The following is a 21,629-nucleotide window of genomic DNA, read 5'->3' as shown; positions in this document are numbered from 1 at the left end:
TCATTATAATTTTCATTATTTTTAATTTAAAGATATTTTTTTTTTTACATAAATACATATATATTTATATATAAATTTATTATTTTTCATTTTTTTTTTTTATTATTTGGTTATTAAGTATTTCAAAATAATAAGAAATGGAAAAAGCAATAAAGGAAAGAGTAGAGAAATGGAAAAAAGAGAATACTGTTGATGGAAAGGAAGTAACAAATGAAAATGCATATGAAAATTTGACTGAATTAATTTTAGATGGTAAAAAGTTTAGTACTATAAAAACTGAAGATAAGGAATTATTGAAAAAATTTAAAAATTTAGAAAGACTATGTTTAAACCAAACGGGAATACAAAGTTTAGAAAATTTACCAAAAATTGATACCTTAAATGTACTTGAATTAACTGATAATCATTTAAGTACTGTTGACATATTAAAATTTATAGTTGAAAACTTTCCAAATATTAAAACATTAGAAATAGGAGGAAATCATTTTAAAAATATAAAAGATTTTGAAGTTTTAAAAAATTTAAAAAATTTGGGTCGATTAGGAGTTCAATTTAATCCATTCGCTGAAGATCCTAATTATAGAAAGGAATTATTTACATTTTTGCCAGATGTTAAAATAATTGATTGTTATAATAAAGAAGGAGTAGAAGTCCTAAGCTCAGATGAAGAAGAAGAAGAAGAATACGAGGAAGATAATACTTTAAAAAATTTTTATGAAGCAGATTTCAAAGAAGAAGATGAAGAAGATGAAGAATTCGTACCAAATGATCATGAAGAAGAAGATGATGATGAATTAGATGATGATTTGGAAGAAGAAGAAATTGATGATTTAGATAAAGAAGATATAGATAAAGATGATTTAGATGTAGAAACAAAAGATAGTGAAGAAGCAGAAAAGGAAGAAAAAACTAATAAGAGAAAGCAGGATAGTTTAGATAATGTAAATGAAGTGGACACAAAAAAAACGAAAGTAGAATAATTATTCTTATATATAACTATGCACTTAGATATAGAGAGAAAAAAAAAACTATAGAATTTGTATTGACTTATTTACTTCACATATTTTATACATTTCTTATGAGCTAATTCTTTCCTGTTTTTTTTTTTAAATGAATGAAATTTTATCATTTTTATTTTTCGCTTCTACGCTCATTATCTCTTTAATTTATTCTTTTTATCCATTCTTTTTTTTTTTTATAGCACTATTTATTTATGATGCTGGTTTATTATTTATAAGCTTTTAAAATATTACAAAAAAAAATATATATATATATTTTTGTATAAATATTTATATATTGTTCTAAAAAGAAAAAAAAATATATATATGTATATTTTTTTTATTTTTATTTTTTACATATCTAAAATATAAATAGTTAGTATTACATACACTTTAATAATAATAATAAATTATTATAATTTTAAAATATAAAAAATACTTAAGATTTATACGTTAGATATTGTTAAAAAAAATTACATGGTCAAGTATAGAAAACCCTGCACATGTAATTAAAAAATATAAGCTATTGCTTCAAGTATGTTCATTGAAATATTTTTTTTTATCTATCAATTTATTTGTTCGTTTATTTATTTATTTTATTTTATTTTTTTGATAGTATATAGAGAATTTTATTTTTTTTTTCAATTATTTAGTTATAAATATCATTATGTCTACTTCTTTTATCTCACTTAAATTGATTTTATTTAATGAATAAGTAGAATATAAACGTAGTTTATTTAATATCACATTTTTTAAAATAAACTTTTAATGAAAACGCTATTTTTCTGAAACCAAACATGAAAATTTAAGTGATATTTGAATAGGTATTTATTTTATATATGCAAATTTAATATATATATGTTTTTCATAAGTGAATAATTATATATTTGTGAAAGTAAAATGTTAAGTACATTACATTTATATCATAAGAGAGCAAAATTTTATTCTTGAAATAATAGTATAAATGTTTATTATTATTAAGGGATTTTTATTTTATAAAGATAAAAAAAAAAAAAGAAAAAAAAAACATTACATAAATAGGTGTAAAAAATAATAATTTTTATGAATTAAACATTTAAAATTAAAAGAAAATTAAGATAATATATTTATAAATAACATTGGCTTCTTAATAATGACAAATTAAAAAAAAAACTATAAGAGAAATTATAAAACAATGTTAACATTTTAATAAAAGAAAAACGAACAAGTTTATATATATATGTACATAATAAAATATAAATTTATGTTATTTTTAGTATTTTTTTTTATTTTTTTTTTTTTTAAAATTTAAAAAATAATAATAAATGAAGATAAATAAAATATATTTATTAATTTAATTCAATTTTCCTTTTTTTTTTCTTTTTTTCACTACGTATATGCATAGCATTATCTTAAATACAAATAATTTTGATAATAAAATATAATTTTTTTTCTATTTTTTAACATGGAGGAAGAAAATATTATTCAAAAGAATTTTAGTTCGGAATTATTAGAACCATTAATAACTGTGAGTGTAATATTTATATGTTTTTATATGATAACAAATGTTGAGAGTCCTGTGTATTTTTTTTTAAGGAGCTATATTTTTAAGGCAAAAATATTTTATTATGAAATAAGAAAACATTTTACAAATATAAATTATTTTGCTTTAACATTTTCTTCTTTGTTTTTTCTTTCTTATTATATTCTAAACATTTTGAATTATAAAAATGTAAAACCAATTTTTTGTGTCAATTATGATTATTATGAAAATATTTTAAATTACAATTTAAAAGATATAAATATTAAATCTATATTCCAAAATGATATAAGTGAAAATTATTTGGTTAATTTTCTTTATTCTTTTAAGTTCATTTTTCACATATTTTTTTTAAATGATTCAAGTTTTTTAAAAACATTCTTCACTTTTTTCTTTGTTTATGTCTTATTGTCTTTGTATGCAAAATATGTTAATAGGGTAAAAAAAAAAAAAAAAAAGAAATTAAATAATAAATTTTTTTGTACTTATAGAATTTTTTTAGTAATAGTTTTTGCTGATAATATTTTTGTATTATGCATTGTATATATATTATAAATATATATTTTTTATAATATATTTTTTTTTATATTTAATTTTGTTTTCTATTTCTTTAGGTTATATTTATAAGTAGTATATTTATGAATGCTATATTATCAGGGTTTATACTAGTTTTCTTTTTAAAAAAATTTTTAAATATTAAATATAATCATTGTGGTGATGAAACATTTTCTTTCCTATTTTTACTTTTTTTTTTTATAAATAATCCTTACTTAAGTTCCCTACAGTACAATGATAGAAGTTTACATCCTTATCATGGTACTGAAATTAGATTTTTTATTCATATGTTATTTTTTATAAAATATGTAACATATTATGGAAATTTTTATGAGATAAAAGCAATGATTGCAATAATTATATATTTCATTTTATTCTTCAGACAAACAATAAATAACTTTGAGGTATTAATTTAAAAAAAAAATAAAAAATAATAAGAGATACATAAAATTTAGAACAAAAATAAATTTTTTATATTTTTAGGCATACACAGTTATAAAAATCATTTGGTTAGTAGCCTATTATTTTATTAATAATTACTTACCATTTACATTTTCAAGAAATTTTACAATTTCAAAAATTTTTCATTCAAATATTAAGGATTTACTAAGGTTAAATTTTTTTTTTTATCTATGTTTTTAAAAAACTAGTCAATTTTTTTAAAATTATAAAATAATTACTATATATTTATTTATTTTTATAGTAAAGAAATTAAAAGTAATGCATCCTTATTTCGCTTTAATGTTACTTCAGGTATTATGCTATTATAATTAAAAAAGAAAATTTCTTTAGTATTTATCATCAGAAATAATTTAAAAAATTTTTTTTTTTTTTTTTTAAGGCTTAATCTTTAATTACTTAATATGCAAAATATCTTTTTTTTGGATACCTTATATATTGCTAACCGCAAATAACAGTAAAAAAAAAAAGTTGTTCTTTTATTTTTATAACAAACGAAAAATCGTTATTCTTTTATTTTTTTTATTTTAGAGAATTTTAAATATTTAATAATGCTTTTGATAACTATTAATTTAATTGTTACTTGTACTTACTTGGTAATTTTATATATTTCTTTGCGTAATCATTTATTTATTATTTATATACTATATAATTCTTTTCGTTTATAAATGTATCTTATTTATTCTCTTTTAATTTGTTTTTTATTTCTAGATTTATACTTTTTTACCTGGGATTGCGCTGAACTTATTACTTTTATATTACTTGAATAAAATTGAAATATAATTAAATTTTTTTTTCTTTTATTTAGAATATATATATATATTTTTAATACTTAAAGCTTTTATTTTTTTGAATAGAAATTTATTTAAAAACGTAAAAAAAATAAAATAAAAATGATTAAAGAAAAAAATGTATATATATATGTATCAAATAATTTGTCTTTTGTATTATTAATTAAAAATTAATATATTTTTTTTTTTTCTAATTCAAATCAACTTCTTTTATAAACTTATTATATTCCTGATCTATATTAATATTTTTATCATTATCATTATTATTATTGTTATTTTCATTTTTAATTACGTTAATTTTCGTCTCACATAAATCATCTAATTTATTCTTTAATCTTAAATTAATAGGAACAAAATAGTGAGTTTTCTGTTCGTATTTATCTTCTTTAATATTTGATTTATTCATACTTAAATTTAAATCAAAGTTATTTAATTTTTTGGAATTTAAACCACAATTTGATGTATTATAATTATCTTTTGGTTTTTTGTCTTTTTTCTCAGTATAATAAATGTTATTGTTCACATTCATGTAATTGGAATTACTGTTTTTATCTGCGTAATTTTTTAAATTATTAAAATCTTTATGAATATTACTGTTCATATTGTTATGTGTAGAAACAAAATAATTACTATTATTTAAATTATTATAATTGTAATTATAATTATAATTGTAACTACTATTATAATTTGAATCGTTAAAGGTGTTTGAATTAAAGTTTTTAAAATTACTGTTAAAAGCATTATTGAAATAATCATATGTATTATTATAATATGGATAAAAATTCAAATTATTATTTGTATTGTTATGATAATTATTAAAATTGTTAGAATAATTTATATTATTTTTATATTTTAAATGATTTGAGTTATATTTGGGATAAACAAAATTTCCTGTGTTTTTATTTTCATTGATTGAATCTGAAGTTATAGTATTAATGTTATTATTGAAATTGCCATTAGTGAAATTACTGATATTACTATTAAAGTTATTATTATTATTGGTATAATTTTTATTATCATCATTATTATTATTATCATCATTATTATTATCATTATTATTATTATTATTGTCATTATCATTGTCATTATCATTGTCATTATCATTGTTATTATTATTATTATTATTATTATTATTATTATTATTATTATTATTATTATTATTATTATTATTATTATTATTATTATTATTATTATTAAAGTTATTGTTAATATTTCTGTTTATATTGTTGTTATTTGATAAATAATTTTGATAATTGGATAATACTTTGTTTTTTTCATTAGTTAGGTAATAACTTGGGTTTTCATATAGACAGTTTTGTTTTTTTTGATTGTTTTCAAAAATATTATAATTTTGTTTGTTTACATTTTTGATTTCTTTCATTTGATCTTTTTCTTTATTATGTTCTATATTCAAGGATTTTTTTTTATTACATAAATCGTAATGTATATACGGATATAGGTTATGATTATTTGTGAAATTATTGTGCTCATTATTGTAAGCATAGTTAACATTAGTTACATTAAAAGGCATATATTTTATATTATTAATATACATGTTTTCATTCATTTTGCTGTGCATATTGCTTTCTATTATATTGGAATTTTCTAAGATTCTGATAAGATCATCAGGCAATCCTTTAGGTAAAGAAGGCAAGGATTCTAAAAAAAAATCTTCATCATTTTTCATATTTGATTTTAATTCATCTACTTCAACATTCTTTGAAATATATATGTTATCATTTTTTATAATTTCTTCACCAGTACTGTAAGAAGATGAAGAATCATCTGATTCATTTTTGGAGTCAGAATCATTAGTATCGGAATTGGATTTATTTAATTTTTTATCACTATCAACTTCTATATATTTATTTTCTAAAACATTTTCGTAAGTTTCATCACATTTTTCCTCTAAATTTTCATTTATGTTATATATATTGTCATTATTATTATAAAAATAATTTTTATTTTTTATTTTTTCTTTTATTAAATTCCATAAATGCTCATAATGTTTTAATTTATTTTTTTCAATTGGTAATAATTTTCCTTGCTTTTCTTTTTTTCTATAGATATCTAATTTTTCTTTAATTGTGTGTGGGTTTTTTTTACTTATAATATTTTCTAGTTGCAAGGCTCTTTCTTTTTTCTTTTTTTTTTTTTCTTTTTTCTTCTGTTGTTTTCTATAAGCGTCAGTTGGAATAATACTTTTTATATTTTTTTTTGGCATTTTATTTTTTCATGCTATATTTTGTTTTTTTTTATAATTCATTTTTACTGAAACAAGCAAATTTATATATAAAAAAAAAAATGTATATATAATTTTAGACTTATTTTCAAAAAGTATATAACAAGAAAATATAATGATATAAAATAAGCATCTGTGTTTACTATATCTTTTGAGATTAAAAAGAATAAAATTCACAAAATTTTAATTATTTTTATATACTTGTTAAAATACATTAATTTTCCTAAAATTGTTTAAACAAAAAAAAAAAAAAAATCTTAGAATTATTGAGTTGCATTTTTAATATAAAATAAGCATTATGAGTTAAAAAAAAAAATAGTGTGACTACAATTTTAGAGAAAAAAATTTTAGTGAGAGATGTACATTTCACTAGTAGTTTTTTTTTACGTTTTTTTTTTATTTTTTTGTTTTTTTATTTTTTATTTTTTATTTTAAATTTTTTGTTTCTTGTTTTTTGTTTTTTGCTTTTTTTTTTTTTTAACTATTTTTTTTGTGTTTTTTTTTTTATTTAAAAGTTAAAAATATAGGAAAAAATATTAAGAAAAAGTTTTTCAAATACCATTATATTAAATAAATTAAGATATTTTTAAATTTTTAGAAATATTATTAAATTTAAAAAAAAGAAAAATAATATATTTTTACTTTTATTTCTTACAGTATGTTTTCCGATATATATATCATTTTTTTTTTTTTGTTTAAAGTGAAAGATATTTTGATATTTTTTTTCATTGTTTTTTACTTTTATAACACTTTTAGAAATTTTTGTGTATTTATTTTTTACAATTTTTATAAAAGTATAAATTTTGTTTAAACTTTTATTATTTTATTTTTTCTTTAAATAAACAAGCTTCATCATATGTATATGAATATTGAAAAATATATAATTTGTGCTCATGAAAAAAAGTATTATTATTAACTCTTTAATTTTTTAACACAATGTTTTATGTTTAATAATTCGTCTTCTATATGTATAAAACGGATTACATTACTGCTGTATGAAACTTTTTTATTTTAAGAATTTTCATTTATATATGTCATAAATCTATAAAAAAAGAAAAAGTAACTTTTAATACTAAATAGATTTTTTAATTATATAATTAAAAGAGAAAATTTTATAATAAAATATTAATATTTGTATAAATGGAGAAGCCAAATATAGGTGAAACAGATAGAAAATGTAAAAGGAAAAATATGATAATAGAGGGAATTTTCTATAATGTAAAAAATTTATTTCCAAAAAATAAGCTTCAGTATACGTATATAAATATTTTTTTGTTATCTCTTTTTTTTACATTTATACACAAATATCTTGAACAGACATTACCATCATTATATAAATCGATTGAAAATGATTTTAATACGGATGTGAAAACTTTGTATTATATGAATACAATTTATAAGTTGGCATATTCAGCTTCCAATTTTTTCTTTGCAGTATATTTTGATTATGCATTTAAAAAAATATTTTGTCGTAAATATGAAAACGAAAAGGTTGATTTAAATGATACTCATTATGAAATAAGTGTTAAAAATGAAGATGAGTTTGCAGAGAGTGTTAATTTAATGGATGAAATTAGTTTGCAAACAAATGAGAAAAATTCAGAGTTAACTCAAAGTAATAAAACAGAAACTTTATATAATGATATAAACAATACCAGAAATTCATTTAATAGAAATGATGAAGTAACTATCAGAGGATATAAATATATTTTATATATACTGATCATATCATCTATAACATATTTAATAGTTATAATGGGTATAATGCTTTCTAGTAATTTTATTTACTTTTTTTTTTTTATGTTTGCAATGGGTATTAATAATTCAAGTATATATATATTAATACAAAAAATATATACTAATAATGTATATAGCGAAAACAGAAGCACTATTTTTGGTTTTCTTCATTTTTTTTCATCAATATCTCATATGTTGTCTGTCTCTATAAATACAAATTTAAGTAATAAATTTTATTATGGTTTTAAGGGTTGGCGTATATGTTATTTTATAATTTCTTTTTTCCCATTCGTTGTTTGTATATTTTTATTTAAATTAATTAAACATAATAAATTAAGAGCTGATAAAAGCAAACATGCTAGTATGAACTGCTTCGTTTCTTTTGATGGATTAACAGAGATAAGTAATGAAAATAATAATGACAATTACTTAAAGAACTTTAATAAATCATCTTTTAGTGCTTCAATCAAGAAAGAAGAAGTACATTTATCTGATTTAGAACAAACATTTTGCAAAAATGATATTTTTAAAGAAAATTATGAAGATTCTTTTGAAATGAAAAATTCATACTGTGGTAGTAATAATTTAAATGAAACTAAAGAAATTTTAAGTTATGATGAAAATGATTCTTATCCCAGTAATATAAATAAGCCTAGTTTAATAAATAATAATACAAACATAAGTAATGATTGTAATGACAATGGTATAAATTGTAATAGCAATAAAATAAATAGTAACATTATTAAAAGAAATATTATTCATTTTGATTATAATGAAGATAATGTAAAACAATACCACAATAAGAATAACTTATGTAATAATAATATAAATAATTCAGGAGGTAGTTTTTCTATTGGTTTATCGTCAAATAATATACTGAATGATAAAAAATATTTACATAATATAACTGAAAAAAAAGATGTTTCTCCCTTTTTTACAAATGAGAGTGGAGAAAAGGATAAATTAGAACAGAAAGGAGAAATGGATAAATTATTAGAAAAAGAAGAAAACGAAAAAAAGAAAAAATTAAAATATGAATTTTCATATATATATGAAGTAAAATATGTTTTTAAAAATTATAGTTTTTGGTTGATGATAACAATGGGAATGTTAAATGGAATACCAAAACATGTTCTAAGTCTAATGATATATTTTTTTCAGTATTGCAATATATCTGATTTTAAAAGTGGTTTTATTATATCAGTAAGCTGGTTGTGTGCAAGTTTAATATCTCCATTTATTGGAATTATAAGTGATTATATCTACAAATTAAATAAGGATATAAATCGCCAATTAATAGGAATGTGTACTCACTTTTTTAGAATTATTTTGATGTTTATTTTATTTTTTTTTATACCAAAAGAGGCAGAATCGTTTATATATTTTGTAATTATTTCTTTATTTATGGGTGTATTAAGTGGATGGATAAATATTGGTACTCATAAGCCTATAATAATTGATATAGTAAAACAAAGACATACTGCTTTTGTTATGGCATTAATGAATGCATTCGAGAACATAGGATCTTCAATTATAGGCACTTTTTTTTTGTCATTTTTGTTAAATCGTTATAATTATATTGATAAAAAGAAAGCAAACAATTTCAGTGATATAAATGTTAATAAACATAATGTTAATGCTTTATCAGATGTTTTATTAATTCTTACATGTTTTCCTTGGTTATTGTCTTTTTGTCTTTTGTATATTCTCAAATTTACATATAAAAAAGATAAATTATACAATAATATAATTTAAAATGAAATATCAGTTTATTGGAATTTTTTTTTTAATACATATATATGAGAAAAAAAAAAAAAAAGTATGAATGAGGAATGTAAATATTTTGCCTATGAATGAATAATTTTATATTTTTTTTATTTTATCCAAATATTCTTAATTTGTTTTTAGTATTCATATTTTATTTTGTTTCTCTATTTGAATTTACTGTTTTATTTTATTTTTTGAATGCTCTAGTAGCTATTAAATTTATATGTTTTCATTATATTTTAATATTCATGCTTTATTTTTCTATTTTAAAATGATAATCTAAGTATATAATTATACTGCGTTAATATTTTTTTGTTAAAAAATAATTTTTTAGTTAGAAAAAAAAGAAACTTATTAAAAAGCTTATGAAATTTTTAATTTTAAAAATATATATAATTGAGAATATATATATATAAAAAAAAAAAAATTGATTATAATAAGCATATGAACAAAAGAAAACAAATGTGAAATTTTACTTTATTTTAATTTTAATTATAATTTTTATTTTATTTAAGTTGTATTTGTAATTAAAAATTGTTACATTTTTTAAATGAACATAGCAATGTTACATAGAAAATTTACATCTTTTCTTTTTTCTTTTTATTTTGCTAATTATAAATTTTAGTTTGCTTGTATATATTTTTATGTAATTTTACTTATAAAATTTATATGATTTTCCTATCATTTAAATATTTAAAAAAAAAAAAAAAAAAAAAAAAAGTTTCCAGATTTTTAATTTAACTTTTAATAATTAGCTATCATTGTTTTTTTCTTCATTAGTTTCTATTTTAGTTTTTTTCTTTTTTGCATTCAACGAGGAGTTTAAAATGTTTTTTAATGATTCATCTTGAATTTTGTTGGAAGTTTTACAATTATTTAATTGAGAACATTTTATACCTGTAAATTGTTTTATTCCGTCTTCTTTAACCATAACAGTATATTTGAATTGAGCTACATATTCTTTTTTTTTTTCAGAGAAAACGCTATATGGTTTAATTAAAGTGTGTCTTAAAGCTTCTGGAATACCAATTAATGCTGCCCTTTGATCTTCTAGGTATTTTACATGAAATGGTAACACAGGAAATTTTTTATTAATTTCACTTAAAAAAGATCTACCTAAATTTGTTTTTAAGTGATAATTTTTTTGTACTTCTCTTTTATAAATAGTAGTTTTATGATCACTTTCTTTTATTTTTCCATCACCACTTGTAACCATTACATCAACTATATATATATCATCAGGTTCTATTTGAAAATCTTCTATTTTATTATCAGCATTGTCTTTTAATAAGATAAATTTACTTCCTTCTAAGATATATTTTTTAATTTGATATGAAACACAATTAGATATAACATTACATTTTAATTCTTCGCAAGCTTTTTGAATATTTTTTGTTATTTCACTAGCATTGACACCAACTTTTAAACTCTTTAAAAATAGTTGTGATAGGGTGTGACAATTTTTTAAAACTTCTCCTCGGGGACCTTCTATTATTTCATTTTCCTTACCAATATAAATGGTATGACCCACAATACTAATATGACCATCTATATGACAACCTAAACATATTTTTACAACATCTCCATTTTGAATTGTCTCATCACTGTCAGTAGGAGAATAATTATTGCATATCTCATTAACATTTATTGTTACAGGAAAACTTATCCCTTTTTCTACTTTATTTCCTTTTTCCTTTTTTGTATATACTTTATCTAATTCCTCTTTCATTATTTTTTCACCATAATCACATAATTCAGATATTTTGGCACCTAAATAAAAAAAAAAAAAATGATGTATATATACATATATATATTTAAATAAATTTATATATAGTATACATATGCTTTACATGCACATTTTCTTAATTCAAATAATGAAGAAATATATAAATAAATGTATATAAATATATATATATATAAGTATAATTTTTCATTTTTTACCATGTACACATTTCTCTATAACTTTCTTTAATGTTGTATTGGCTATTGAACCAGAATGAGTATACTTTTCTAAATCAATTTCTTCTGTTTTAGTATCAGGTGTTTTTTCCATTTTGTCTGTAATTTTTTTTAATCTTAAGAATGTAAGAAATAAAGAAGGAATTTAAAAATAATAAAAAGAAGAAAAAAAAAAAATTAAAAAAGATAAATGCTTTTTTAATAGATTTAAAAACAATAAATTTATTTCTACATTAAATATAAACCTTTTATTAAAGAATAGAAAGGGAAAAAAATTAAATAAAAAAAAAAAAGAAAAAATTATATAAAATAAAAAAAAATATAAAGTAGAAATCAAAATATGTTCACAAATGTAACTTGGGCATCTGAAAAATTCATTTTTTTTTTTTTTTTTCTTTTTTGCGTATTTCTCAAGTTAAAAAGAAATAAAATAATAGTATGTAAAATATTATCTTAGAAGATTTATGCTTCTACTTTTTATTTTTTTACATTTTATATAAATTTTTTTGTTTCAATTATTATTTTCTTTTTCTTTTTCTTAATATTTTTTTTTTATTTTTTTTTTTTTTTGTATTCTTTAAGATTTTATTTTTCTATATGTATTTCCCTAATTTTTTATTCTTCTATTAATCTTGTTTTTCTTCTTATCTTTTTAATAAATCATATATTTTTCTTATTTCATAACCTTTTCACTTTTTTATCTGCATTAATAGTTACATTATTTTATTTATATATATTTTTTTAATAACTGATCAAAAAAGTGAATTATTAAACCTATCAAAATTTTATTTATAAAATTTTCAGAATATACATGCGTAAGTAAAAAATATGATAAAGCTTATGAACATTTATGTAAAATCTGTACATAGAAAAAAAAAAACCAATAAATATATTTATAATAATAATATAGAAATTTTATATATTTTTATTAAATTAAAATTGATGATTTTTTTCAAATCATTAAAGTATAAATAAATATATATATAATGTATATATTAATCAAATTATAGAGGAATATATTTTTAATTCTTTTTAATTAAAATTAAATAAAAATTTATTTACATTTTTATAATAAACATAAAAAAAAAGGAAAAACATATTAAAAAAAAAATTTCAAAGAAATTAATCAAATATTAAAAATTATATATTTTTTTGTTTTTTTAAAATAAAAAAATAAAATAAAGTAATATCTTTAAGAATACTTGGATATAATAGACAATTATGAAAACATTTGGTGACATAATTATTAATAAAAAAAAAAAAAATGAGAAAAAATTAATTTTTCAGAAAAATCTATTGAATTAAACATTCAGCAAATCGTTGCGATTGGTTGTTTCTTGTTGTGCTACAAAAATAAAAGGGTGAAAAAAAATGGAGTAAAAAATGAAATATGAATAATTTTTAAAATAATAATTTTTACTTGATAATAATAGGTGAAAAATTAACAAAACTAAAATAATTCGTGTTTGATAATTCTAATAACTTCTGATTTTCAAACATAGTATCCTGAACACTTTTATCCTGTTAAAAAAAAAAAAAAATATATATATATGTATATATATATATATATATATATATATATATATATATATATATATATATATATATATATATATATATATTTTTATTAGTACAAAAATAAATTCCTTTTTGTTATTTGGTTGCCAAATTTGTATATATTTGTCAATTCCACTTGTAGCTAAAAAAGATCCTTCAGGATGCACCTAAAAAAATATTAGATGAAAATTTTATTTTTCACAGAAAAATGAAGCAAAATAGTAGTAGATATGTATCTACATAAGTAAATATATTATATAAAATAAATTTATTTGAAATTTTTGCTAATTTTAAAAATACTTGAACACAATTTACATGGTTTTCGTGACCCTTTAAGACATTTAATAATTTTCCTAAAAAAAAAATATTATATATATATATATATATGTTAATAAAATAAAGCATAAAATATTCAAATAATAATTATTTTTAATAATACTATTACAATAATATATTTAGAAAAAAAAAAAAAAAAAGTAAAAATACCATCTCTTATTCTCCAAACATAAACTTCACTGTTATCACTTGCAGCTAAAATGGCATTGTCATTCCAGAATGCCACTTCTTTTATATCTGTTCCATTATTACAATGCCCCACAAATCTTAAAAAAAAAAAATGTATATGTATATATATACAATACATATAAATAGAATTGAATAGAGTCTATACAAAATTTGAAGTTTTTTTATTTTTTTTTTTACCTTTTACAATTTCCTTGGGGGACCCATAATGGGTCTTCAATTTTTTCTATGTAATTACGAATTTTTTTTTTTTTTTTTTTTTCAAATACATAAATATTTTGGCAAGAATTAATATCTTTGTGATCGATTTCATTATAAAGGTAATCATAAAATTGATTTTCATAAGTTGAAGAAGTATTATCTGTTGATAATGAAGAATAACTATTATCTGAAGAATATTCTCGAAAATCTAGAACGGCATGATTTTTTAGTATAGAAATTTTTTTTTTATGCAAAAAATTTTGATCATCAGAAGAATATATATCTACCTCATCTTTTTCTTCTAACTCTGATGTATTAATTTCATTTATTAAACTATTAGAATCATATATTATGTATTCACATTTTTTTTTTTTATTAAAGTATTTTGTTGATTTATTTTTTATATCTCGTATATTCTCCTTTTTTTCTATTTTATCTTTTATATTATTTTTTAAGGAATAATCGTGTAAAAAACTTTTGGAATAATTGGATGACTCATTATCAGAATTTTTTTTTTTTTTTTTTTTTTTCTTATTTTTTATTTTAATGCTATTATTATCTTTATTTACTGAATCTTCAAAATTATTAAATTTGGAATCATTATTTTTAAGGCTTAAGTTACTGCTATTAGTACTATTTCCATTATCATCACTTTTTTTTTTTGTTTTTTTTTTTTCATTTGTCCTATTTTCATTTTTTAAGCTAATCATATCTTTGTCGTTTTCTTCAATGCTCATTTTCCTATCTAATACACTTTTATTTTTATATTCAAAACCACATATATTATTTTCTTTCGATGCTTTATTTTTTGAATTATTGCTTATGCTTGATTCATATACATATTCATTGTTATCATAGTTAGATGAAACATGTTTTTCATTTTCTTTGTTTTCTTTTTTTACAAAAGATTCTCCATCCAAACCTATGCTACTATTTGTATTATTATTTGTGTTATTATTATTATTCTCATTATTTTTAATGATATTATTTATTATGTTATTATTACTAATGTTATTATTAGAATTATAATTAGAACTATTAGTAGTAGTATTGCTATTATTATTATTAGAACTATTGGTAGCTATACTACTATTATTAATAATACTATTGTTATCAGTGTTATTATTATTACGGCTATTAGTAGTAGTAGTAGTAGTAGTCATATTATTAATAGCATTGTTGTTATCAATATTATTATTATTATTATAACCATCAGTAATAGTAGCTATATTATTAATAGTATTATTGTTGTCAGTGTTATTATTATTATTAAAACTATTAGTAGTAGTATTGATATTATTAATAGTATTATTGTTATCAGTGTTATTATTATTAATAAAAGTATTGTTACTATTAATAGTATTGTCATCATTAGAAAATGTATTATTAGTAATAGTGTTGTTATCGATATTATTGTTACTATCATTTACTAATCTAGTGTTTAGAATAACATTGTTATTACCTAATCTAAAATAACTAAAATTAAAATCATTTAAAATACCATGGGTAAAAGACTCTACTCTATAATTCACATTATTAATATCGGTTCTGGAGTTATCTTCACTTATATTTTCATTTTGATTACTTAAGTTATTAGTAATAATATTATTATTATTATTTTGACTATTATGTGTATTATTAGAATCTTCAATAGTTGTATTTTCATGAGATGGAACATTTGCATTTTGATTTTGCGTGTTAGTACTAATTGATGTATTACTAAATGTAGAACGATACAATTCTAATCTGATTATGTTCCTTTGGTTTGTTTTTCTATAAGATTTTTCTAAAATATAATCTATATCCTTTTTTATATTTTCTTTTCTAATATTTTCATTATTACTGGAAGAACTTGACGTATCTGAATAAGCATTTTGTTTTTCTCTTAATTTTTCTTTTATAAATATATTTTTTCTTTTTTTTTTTATTCTTTCATTGTTTTTTATATTATCAATATAAACTTCTTTTTTTTTTTTTTTTTCTTCATCATCTTCTTCTCTTTTTTTTTCTTTTATTTTTTCATTTTCTTCATATTTCTTCTCTTTTTCTTTTTTACCTAAAAATTCATGTAAGTTGTATAATAATTCGTTTTTTTCACAATTTTCTACATTAGTACTTTTAGGATTTGAATTTTTTAAATTATAATTATTATTTATGTCATTTTCATCTTGATTATTTATATTATCATGGTTTTCATCATTTTTATTTAACTTATAATCATCTAAATCGTCATTATCTTGCATATTAAAATTATTATTGATTTCTAAGTTATTGTGTTCATACTTTAAAAAATTGAAATTCTTCTCATTTTCATAACTTATACAGTCCTTTTTATTATCTTTAACATTTTTTTTAGAGTTTATTTTTTTTTGTTGTTTATTCTTGTCTAATTCAAATGAATTTCTCAAAATTTCTTTTTCTTTAATCATATTTAATTCATATCTGTTTTCTTTTTTATCAGAGAAGATATATTCATAATTTCTATTATATTTTTTTAATTTTTTATTGTTTTTTTTTTCATAATATTTATCCTTTAGAAGTTTTTCTTTCATTTTCAAGTTATACACTTTTTCTACTACAGATAAATAATAATATTGAGGCCATCCTTTCCATGATGTTATTGAATTTCTATAACAGAAACTAACATAAAAAATTAAAAAATAAGGATAAGAGTGAAGAACTTTATATTGCAAATATAGAGATATTTGATTAATGATATTTATATATTTTTCTCCTTTTTTTTTCTTTAATTTTTTTTTGATGGTTTTGTCTTTTTTTGAATTTTCATCAATATTTTTACTGTTCATACTATATACACTCTTTAAATTATCATCAAATGATTCTATTATTTTTCCATGATTGTTATCTTTAAATTTTTCTAGATTATATATTTCATTCTTTTCTTCTATATTCTTATATTTTTCTTTTTTTATATCTATGTATTCATGCTTTTCTTCTATATGCTTATATTTCTTTTTCTTTTTTTTTTTTTTTCTTAGTTCATTTGAAGTGCTAAAAAAATTATGAGGACTAGATTTAATGAATTGCTCGTGTTTCCTTTTTTTTTCATCATAATTATTTTCATTTAAACATTTTTCTGTAAGCTTTTTAGTATTATCATTATTACTTTTCAATGGAAATTTTAATTCCATAAATTCATTACAATTTTCTTCCTTTTTGAAATTGCCTTTATTTTCATTTCCTTTGAAATTCGTATCTTCATTTTTTGCGAGATTTTTTAAATAAATATCTGTATTTATTTTTAATGAATCATCTTTATTTTCTTTTGCTTCGTTTTTACTTATACGAATACTATCTTCTTCGTTTTCTCCAATATTATCGTAACCTTTTTTATTTTCTTTTTCTTTATACTCTTTAAGTTTGGTATTTTCATTATCACCTTCTTCCTCCTCATCATCATTATCTTCGTCAACATTATCTTTATCATCATTATTTTCATTATCATCATCCTCATCCTCATCCTCATCCTCATTCTTATCCTCATCATCCTCATCCTCATCCTCTTCATCTTCTTCATCTTCATCCTCATTATATTCGTCATTATCAGTATCTTCATACTTAAATTCTTCCTCTTCTTCCTCTTTTATATCCTTAAATTTTTTGTTATAAAATGATTCATCTTTTTTTTCTTTTTTTTTTTTTTCATTGCTTAATTTTTTTTCCTTTATTGAACTTATCTTATCTCTATATAATTCATATAATTTTCTTTTTATTTTTTTTTTTAAATAAAAAAATTCAATAACTCCCTTATAATGTTTACAAGCAGATAAAGTAATTCTATAAGCATTAATTAATTTCTTATTAACAATATTAGCTTGAATTCTTCTATATATTGCTTTGTAATAACTCGGATCTAATTTTAATGCTTCTAAGGAATACTGTTCAGCCAAATATGCATCATTTTTTGCCTTTCTTTGTATTAAAGTTATAGCTAAATTACAATAAAGAACTTTTTTTATATCTTTATTTTTCACTAAATTTAAACATTCGTTATATAAATATTCTGCTTCGAAATATTGCTTTTTTTCATATGCTTCTCCAGCTAACTTTTCTATATTTTTTATTAAGGATAATTCATAAATATAATTTTTACGTTCTTCTAAATAATTAGTATTATTATCTTCTTTTTCATTATAATAGGGAGGAAATAAAATATCATATTTTTTTTCATAATCAAAAGTGCATTTATTATCTACAAAGTTATAACTCAGACATTTTTCTTCTTCTTTATTTAAAAAATTAAATAAATAAACATGTTCATTATTATAAGTTACACCTAAGTATTTACCATCGTTAGACCAAGCTAAATGAGTACAAAAGAGAGAGTTGTGATTTAATTTTTTTTCATCATCTTCATCACAATAATTCCATAAATGTTTTGGATAATAAGTATCCGAAGGAATACTATTTCTTAGATTCATTTTTTCATTTTTTTTATATAGGTTTAACATTCTCCTGTCGTACACTCTTATCAACATATCATTTGAACAAACACCAATATAATTATTAAATAAAGGATTTACAGCTATAGCTTTCATCTTAAGAAAAAAGAAAAAAAAAATTACATAATGAAATAACCTCAAAAAATAAATGAATTTAAAAAAAAAATAGAAATTGAATAAAATGAGTTTACTTCTCTTTGGAATTCCATATTGAGATATTTATGTTCATTCATTGCTCTAAGAAGATTGTATCTATTTTTCAAAAAGTAATTAAATTTGTTCACTTTTCTATTTGTATTATTAGGAACAGATCTATTCATTTTATTTTCATTATGAACTCTATTATAATTTATTATAACCTAAAAAAAATGATAATTGTGATCACCTAGTTTATATTAATACAAAAATATACAAATAAAACTATTATAATCATAATTTGTCAAATATTTGATGTATATAAATATACATTTTTACAATCAGGAGGATTACATATATGTTTTTCTCTAGTATCAAATTGCCTAACAGTACCTAATAAAATAATAAGAATATAATCTGTATATTGGAAGAATGAAGATTTTCTTTTATATTATACCATCTTCTGAACATGACCAATAAATAAATTTGTTATGCTTTGGTATTGTTGCTAAATGTTTTACTCGATCAGAATGGCACTTATGAATATCTCTGATTATATTTAGTAGTGTTCATAAAAATATTAATATATATTTAAATATTTATATATATATATATATATATATATATATATATATGTATTTTTAAGATTATTTTCTTTTTTTTTCTTTTACTTATAAGAAGAATTTTGTATATTATGCACACGAACTTGTCTATCCATTGAACCAGTTACAACATAATCATTATCGATAAAAGCTACTCCAAAAATATTATAGAAATGACCTGTTTCAATAGTATATTTTGGCTTATTTTTATATTTATATGAATTAATATTCCATATTAAAACTTTTCTATCATCGCTAGCTGAAGCTAATAAATGGTTATCATCGTTCCATTTAAGTCTATTCACACATCCTTCATGGCCTATTAAATAATAAACAACATAAAAAGTTATATAAATATATATATTTTTTTTCATATGTTTATTATAATAAATAGTATTTCTTATATATATATATATATATGTTTTAATATATTTTTTTTTTTTTAAGTGTTAACCTGTTAAAGTCATTGTATTTTGAAGTCTACTTATAAATTTATCATTTGATTGTACATTCTGATTTATGTAATTAAAATATTGCTTATCTATTTTTAATTTTCTTATATCATTATATATATTTTCATTTTGGTAATAATCGTAATTCATTTTATCTATTTAATTTGATATTTGAATAAAAAAAAAAAAATGTAAAAATAAAAAAATCTTTCACATAAAATGATAAAAATATTTTATCATGCATAATATATTATGTCTGTATAAGATACGTTTATTTTTATTAATTTCTTTTTTTCCTAAAAAACAAAATCATTCTTTTCTTTTTATTTATTTATGCATTTTTATTTTGTTAAATGAGCTTTGCAAAATATATTTTATTAAAATTCTAGCATTCAATTTTTTTTACAAAATTACATTCTTTATAAAATATATATATATATATATATATATATATATATATATATATATTTATAGATTACATTAAAAATGTGTAAAAAAGCAAAAAAATAAATGAGGAATATTAAAATTATAAGTAAATTGGATGAATGAGAGAGAAGAGAAAAAAGAGAAAAAGTAAAATTAACAATATAATAATATATATAAACATTAATATATATAAATAAAATCCTTTTTAATTATAAATATTCATTTTATGGTTATTTTTACAGATAAATTTACACTAAAAAAAAAAAACATTTCTATAATTTTTTTTTTCTAGAAATAAAATTTATGTATATATCAACACAATTAAAAAATCAGTTAAAAAACATAAAAATAAGATAAAAAAATATAACCAAAAAAAATAAGTATAAAAATAAAGATAACAAAAAAAGTAAAAAACTAGTAAAAAAAGATATAATAAAATTTAAAATAAAAGTGTTAAAAAAAAAAATGTGTGTAAAATGTGCTTCCAATATTTTTTTAAAATTATGAAGCCCTTCTAAACATATATGCATATATATATTTATATATATACATATATATATTTTTTTTTTCTGATAATCTAATAATTTAAAATATCTATCTACAATAATTTAAAAATGAAGTGTTGATGTTTCATAAAATAGTTAGAAACATATTTACCCTTTTTAACTTGTCTTGAACTTTTATTTTTTAATGAAGTAGTTTAAAATTTTACAAAAAAATACATGCTTCATATTAAAATAAGAAATGATATATTAATATTTTATATATGTACCTTTATATTTTTATAAATGATATTTATTAATTTTATAAAGTTTTATTTGAATAATTCTAAGATAATATAATATACCGTTTAAATATATTATCATCGCATTCTTAAATATTAATAATAATACAGAAAAGTTAAATTTAAAAAAAAAAAAAAGAGATATATGTATTTAAAATAAACTTAATACAATTATATTTAAAACACGATAAAAGAAATCATTTAATTTCAACTTAGAATATTCCTATATCCACTGTAATGAAAAAAAAAATTTATATAAATTTTTAAGGTAAAATATATAGTTTATTATCTATTAAAGTGGAAAATATTGATTTATACTATGATTGCAGAAATATAAAAAAAGAAACTCTTTTTATAAAATAATACTAAAAAATGAAAAATAAACTAATAGTCATGTCTTATTTTTGTTAAAGAAAGCATCTTTTTTTAATTTTTTTTTTTTTGTATTTATTATTATAAA

At 18.5% G+C, this 21,629-nt stretch overlaps 6 protein-coding genes across 6 annotated transcripts; 3 read left to right on the top strand and 3 right to left on the bottom strand.

Moving 5' to 3' along the window:
* Window positions 1–137: 137 nt before the first annotated feature.
* Window positions 138–980, top strand: PRELSG_1323200 (conserved Plasmodium protein, unknown function; the record flags this gene model as incomplete). Its single annotated transcript, XM_028678766.1, has 1 exon — window positions 138–980. The coding sequence occupies one exon, from the start codon at window positions 138–140 to the stop codon at window positions 978–980; it is 843 nt and encodes a 280-aa protein (XP_028535880.1).
* Window positions 981–2,442: 1,462 nt separating this feature from the next.
* On the top strand, window positions 2,443–4,314 carry PRELSG_1323100 (conserved Plasmodium protein, unknown function; the record flags this gene model as incomplete). The annotated part of the gene is made up of 7 exons (XM_028678765.1): window positions 2,443–2,955; window positions 3,132–3,380; window positions 3,556–3,683; window positions 3,776–3,825; window positions 3,914–3,988; window positions 4,063–4,127; window positions 4,243–4,314. 7 exons carry the CDS (start codon window positions 2,443–2,445, stop codon window positions 4,312–4,314), a joined length of 1,152 nt encoding a protein of 383 aa, XP_028535879.1.
* Window positions 4,315–4,512: 198 nt separating this feature from the next.
* On the bottom strand, window positions 4,513–6,546 carry PRELSG_1323000 (WW domain-binding protein 11, putative; the record flags this gene model as incomplete). Its single annotated transcript, XM_028678764.1, has 1 exon — window positions 4,513–6,546. One exon carries the CDS (start codon window positions 6,544–6,546, stop codon window positions 4,513–4,515), a length of 2,034 nt encoding a protein of 677 aa, XP_028535878.1.
* Window positions 6,547–7,704: 1,158 nt separating this feature from the next.
* Window positions 7,705–10,056, top strand: PRELSG_1322900 (metabolite/drug transporter, putative; the record flags this gene model as incomplete). The annotated part of the gene is made up of 1 exon (XM_028678763.1): window positions 7,705–10,056. The coding sequence occupies one exon, from the start codon at window positions 7,705–7,707 to the stop codon at window positions 10,054–10,056; it is 2,352 nt and encodes a 783-aa protein (XP_028535877.1).
* A 763-nt stretch (window positions 10,057–10,819) lies between these two features.
* Window positions 10,820–12,121, bottom strand: PRELSG_1322800 (proliferation-associated protein 2g4, putative; the record flags this gene model as incomplete). Its single annotated transcript, XM_028678762.1, has 2 exons — window positions 10,820–11,838; window positions 12,010–12,121. The coding sequence occupies 2 exons, from the start codon at window positions 12,119–12,121 to the stop codon at window positions 10,820–10,822; spliced, it is 1,131 nt and encodes a 376-aa protein (XP_028535876.1).
* A 1,199-nt stretch (window positions 12,122–13,320) lies between these two features.
* PRELSG_1322700 (hypothetical protein) lies at window positions 13,321–20,109 on the bottom strand (the record flags this gene model as incomplete). Its single annotated transcript, XM_028678761.1, has 11 exons — window positions 13,321–13,372; window positions 13,448–13,548; window positions 13,662–13,751; window positions 13,885–13,937; window positions 14,071–14,186; window positions 14,287–18,866; window positions 18,962–19,129; window positions 19,237–19,298; window positions 19,363–19,454; window positions 19,577–19,826; window positions 19,962–20,109. 11 exons carry the CDS (start codon window positions 20,107–20,109, stop codon window positions 13,321–13,323), a joined length of 5,712 nt encoding a protein of 1,903 aa, XP_028535875.1.
* Window positions 20,110–21,629: the final 1,520 nt, after the last annotated feature.

Source organism: Plasmodium relictum (assembly GCF_900005765.1).
Source record: "Plasmodium relictum strain SGS1 genome assembly, chromosome: 13".
Classification (NCBI taxonomy): Eukaryota; Apicomplexa; class Aconoidasida; order Haemosporida; family Plasmodiidae; genus Plasmodium; species Plasmodium relictum.
Note: the sequence above shows the minus strand (reverse complement) of the source record. Positions and strands in the feature narration are given on the sequence as shown.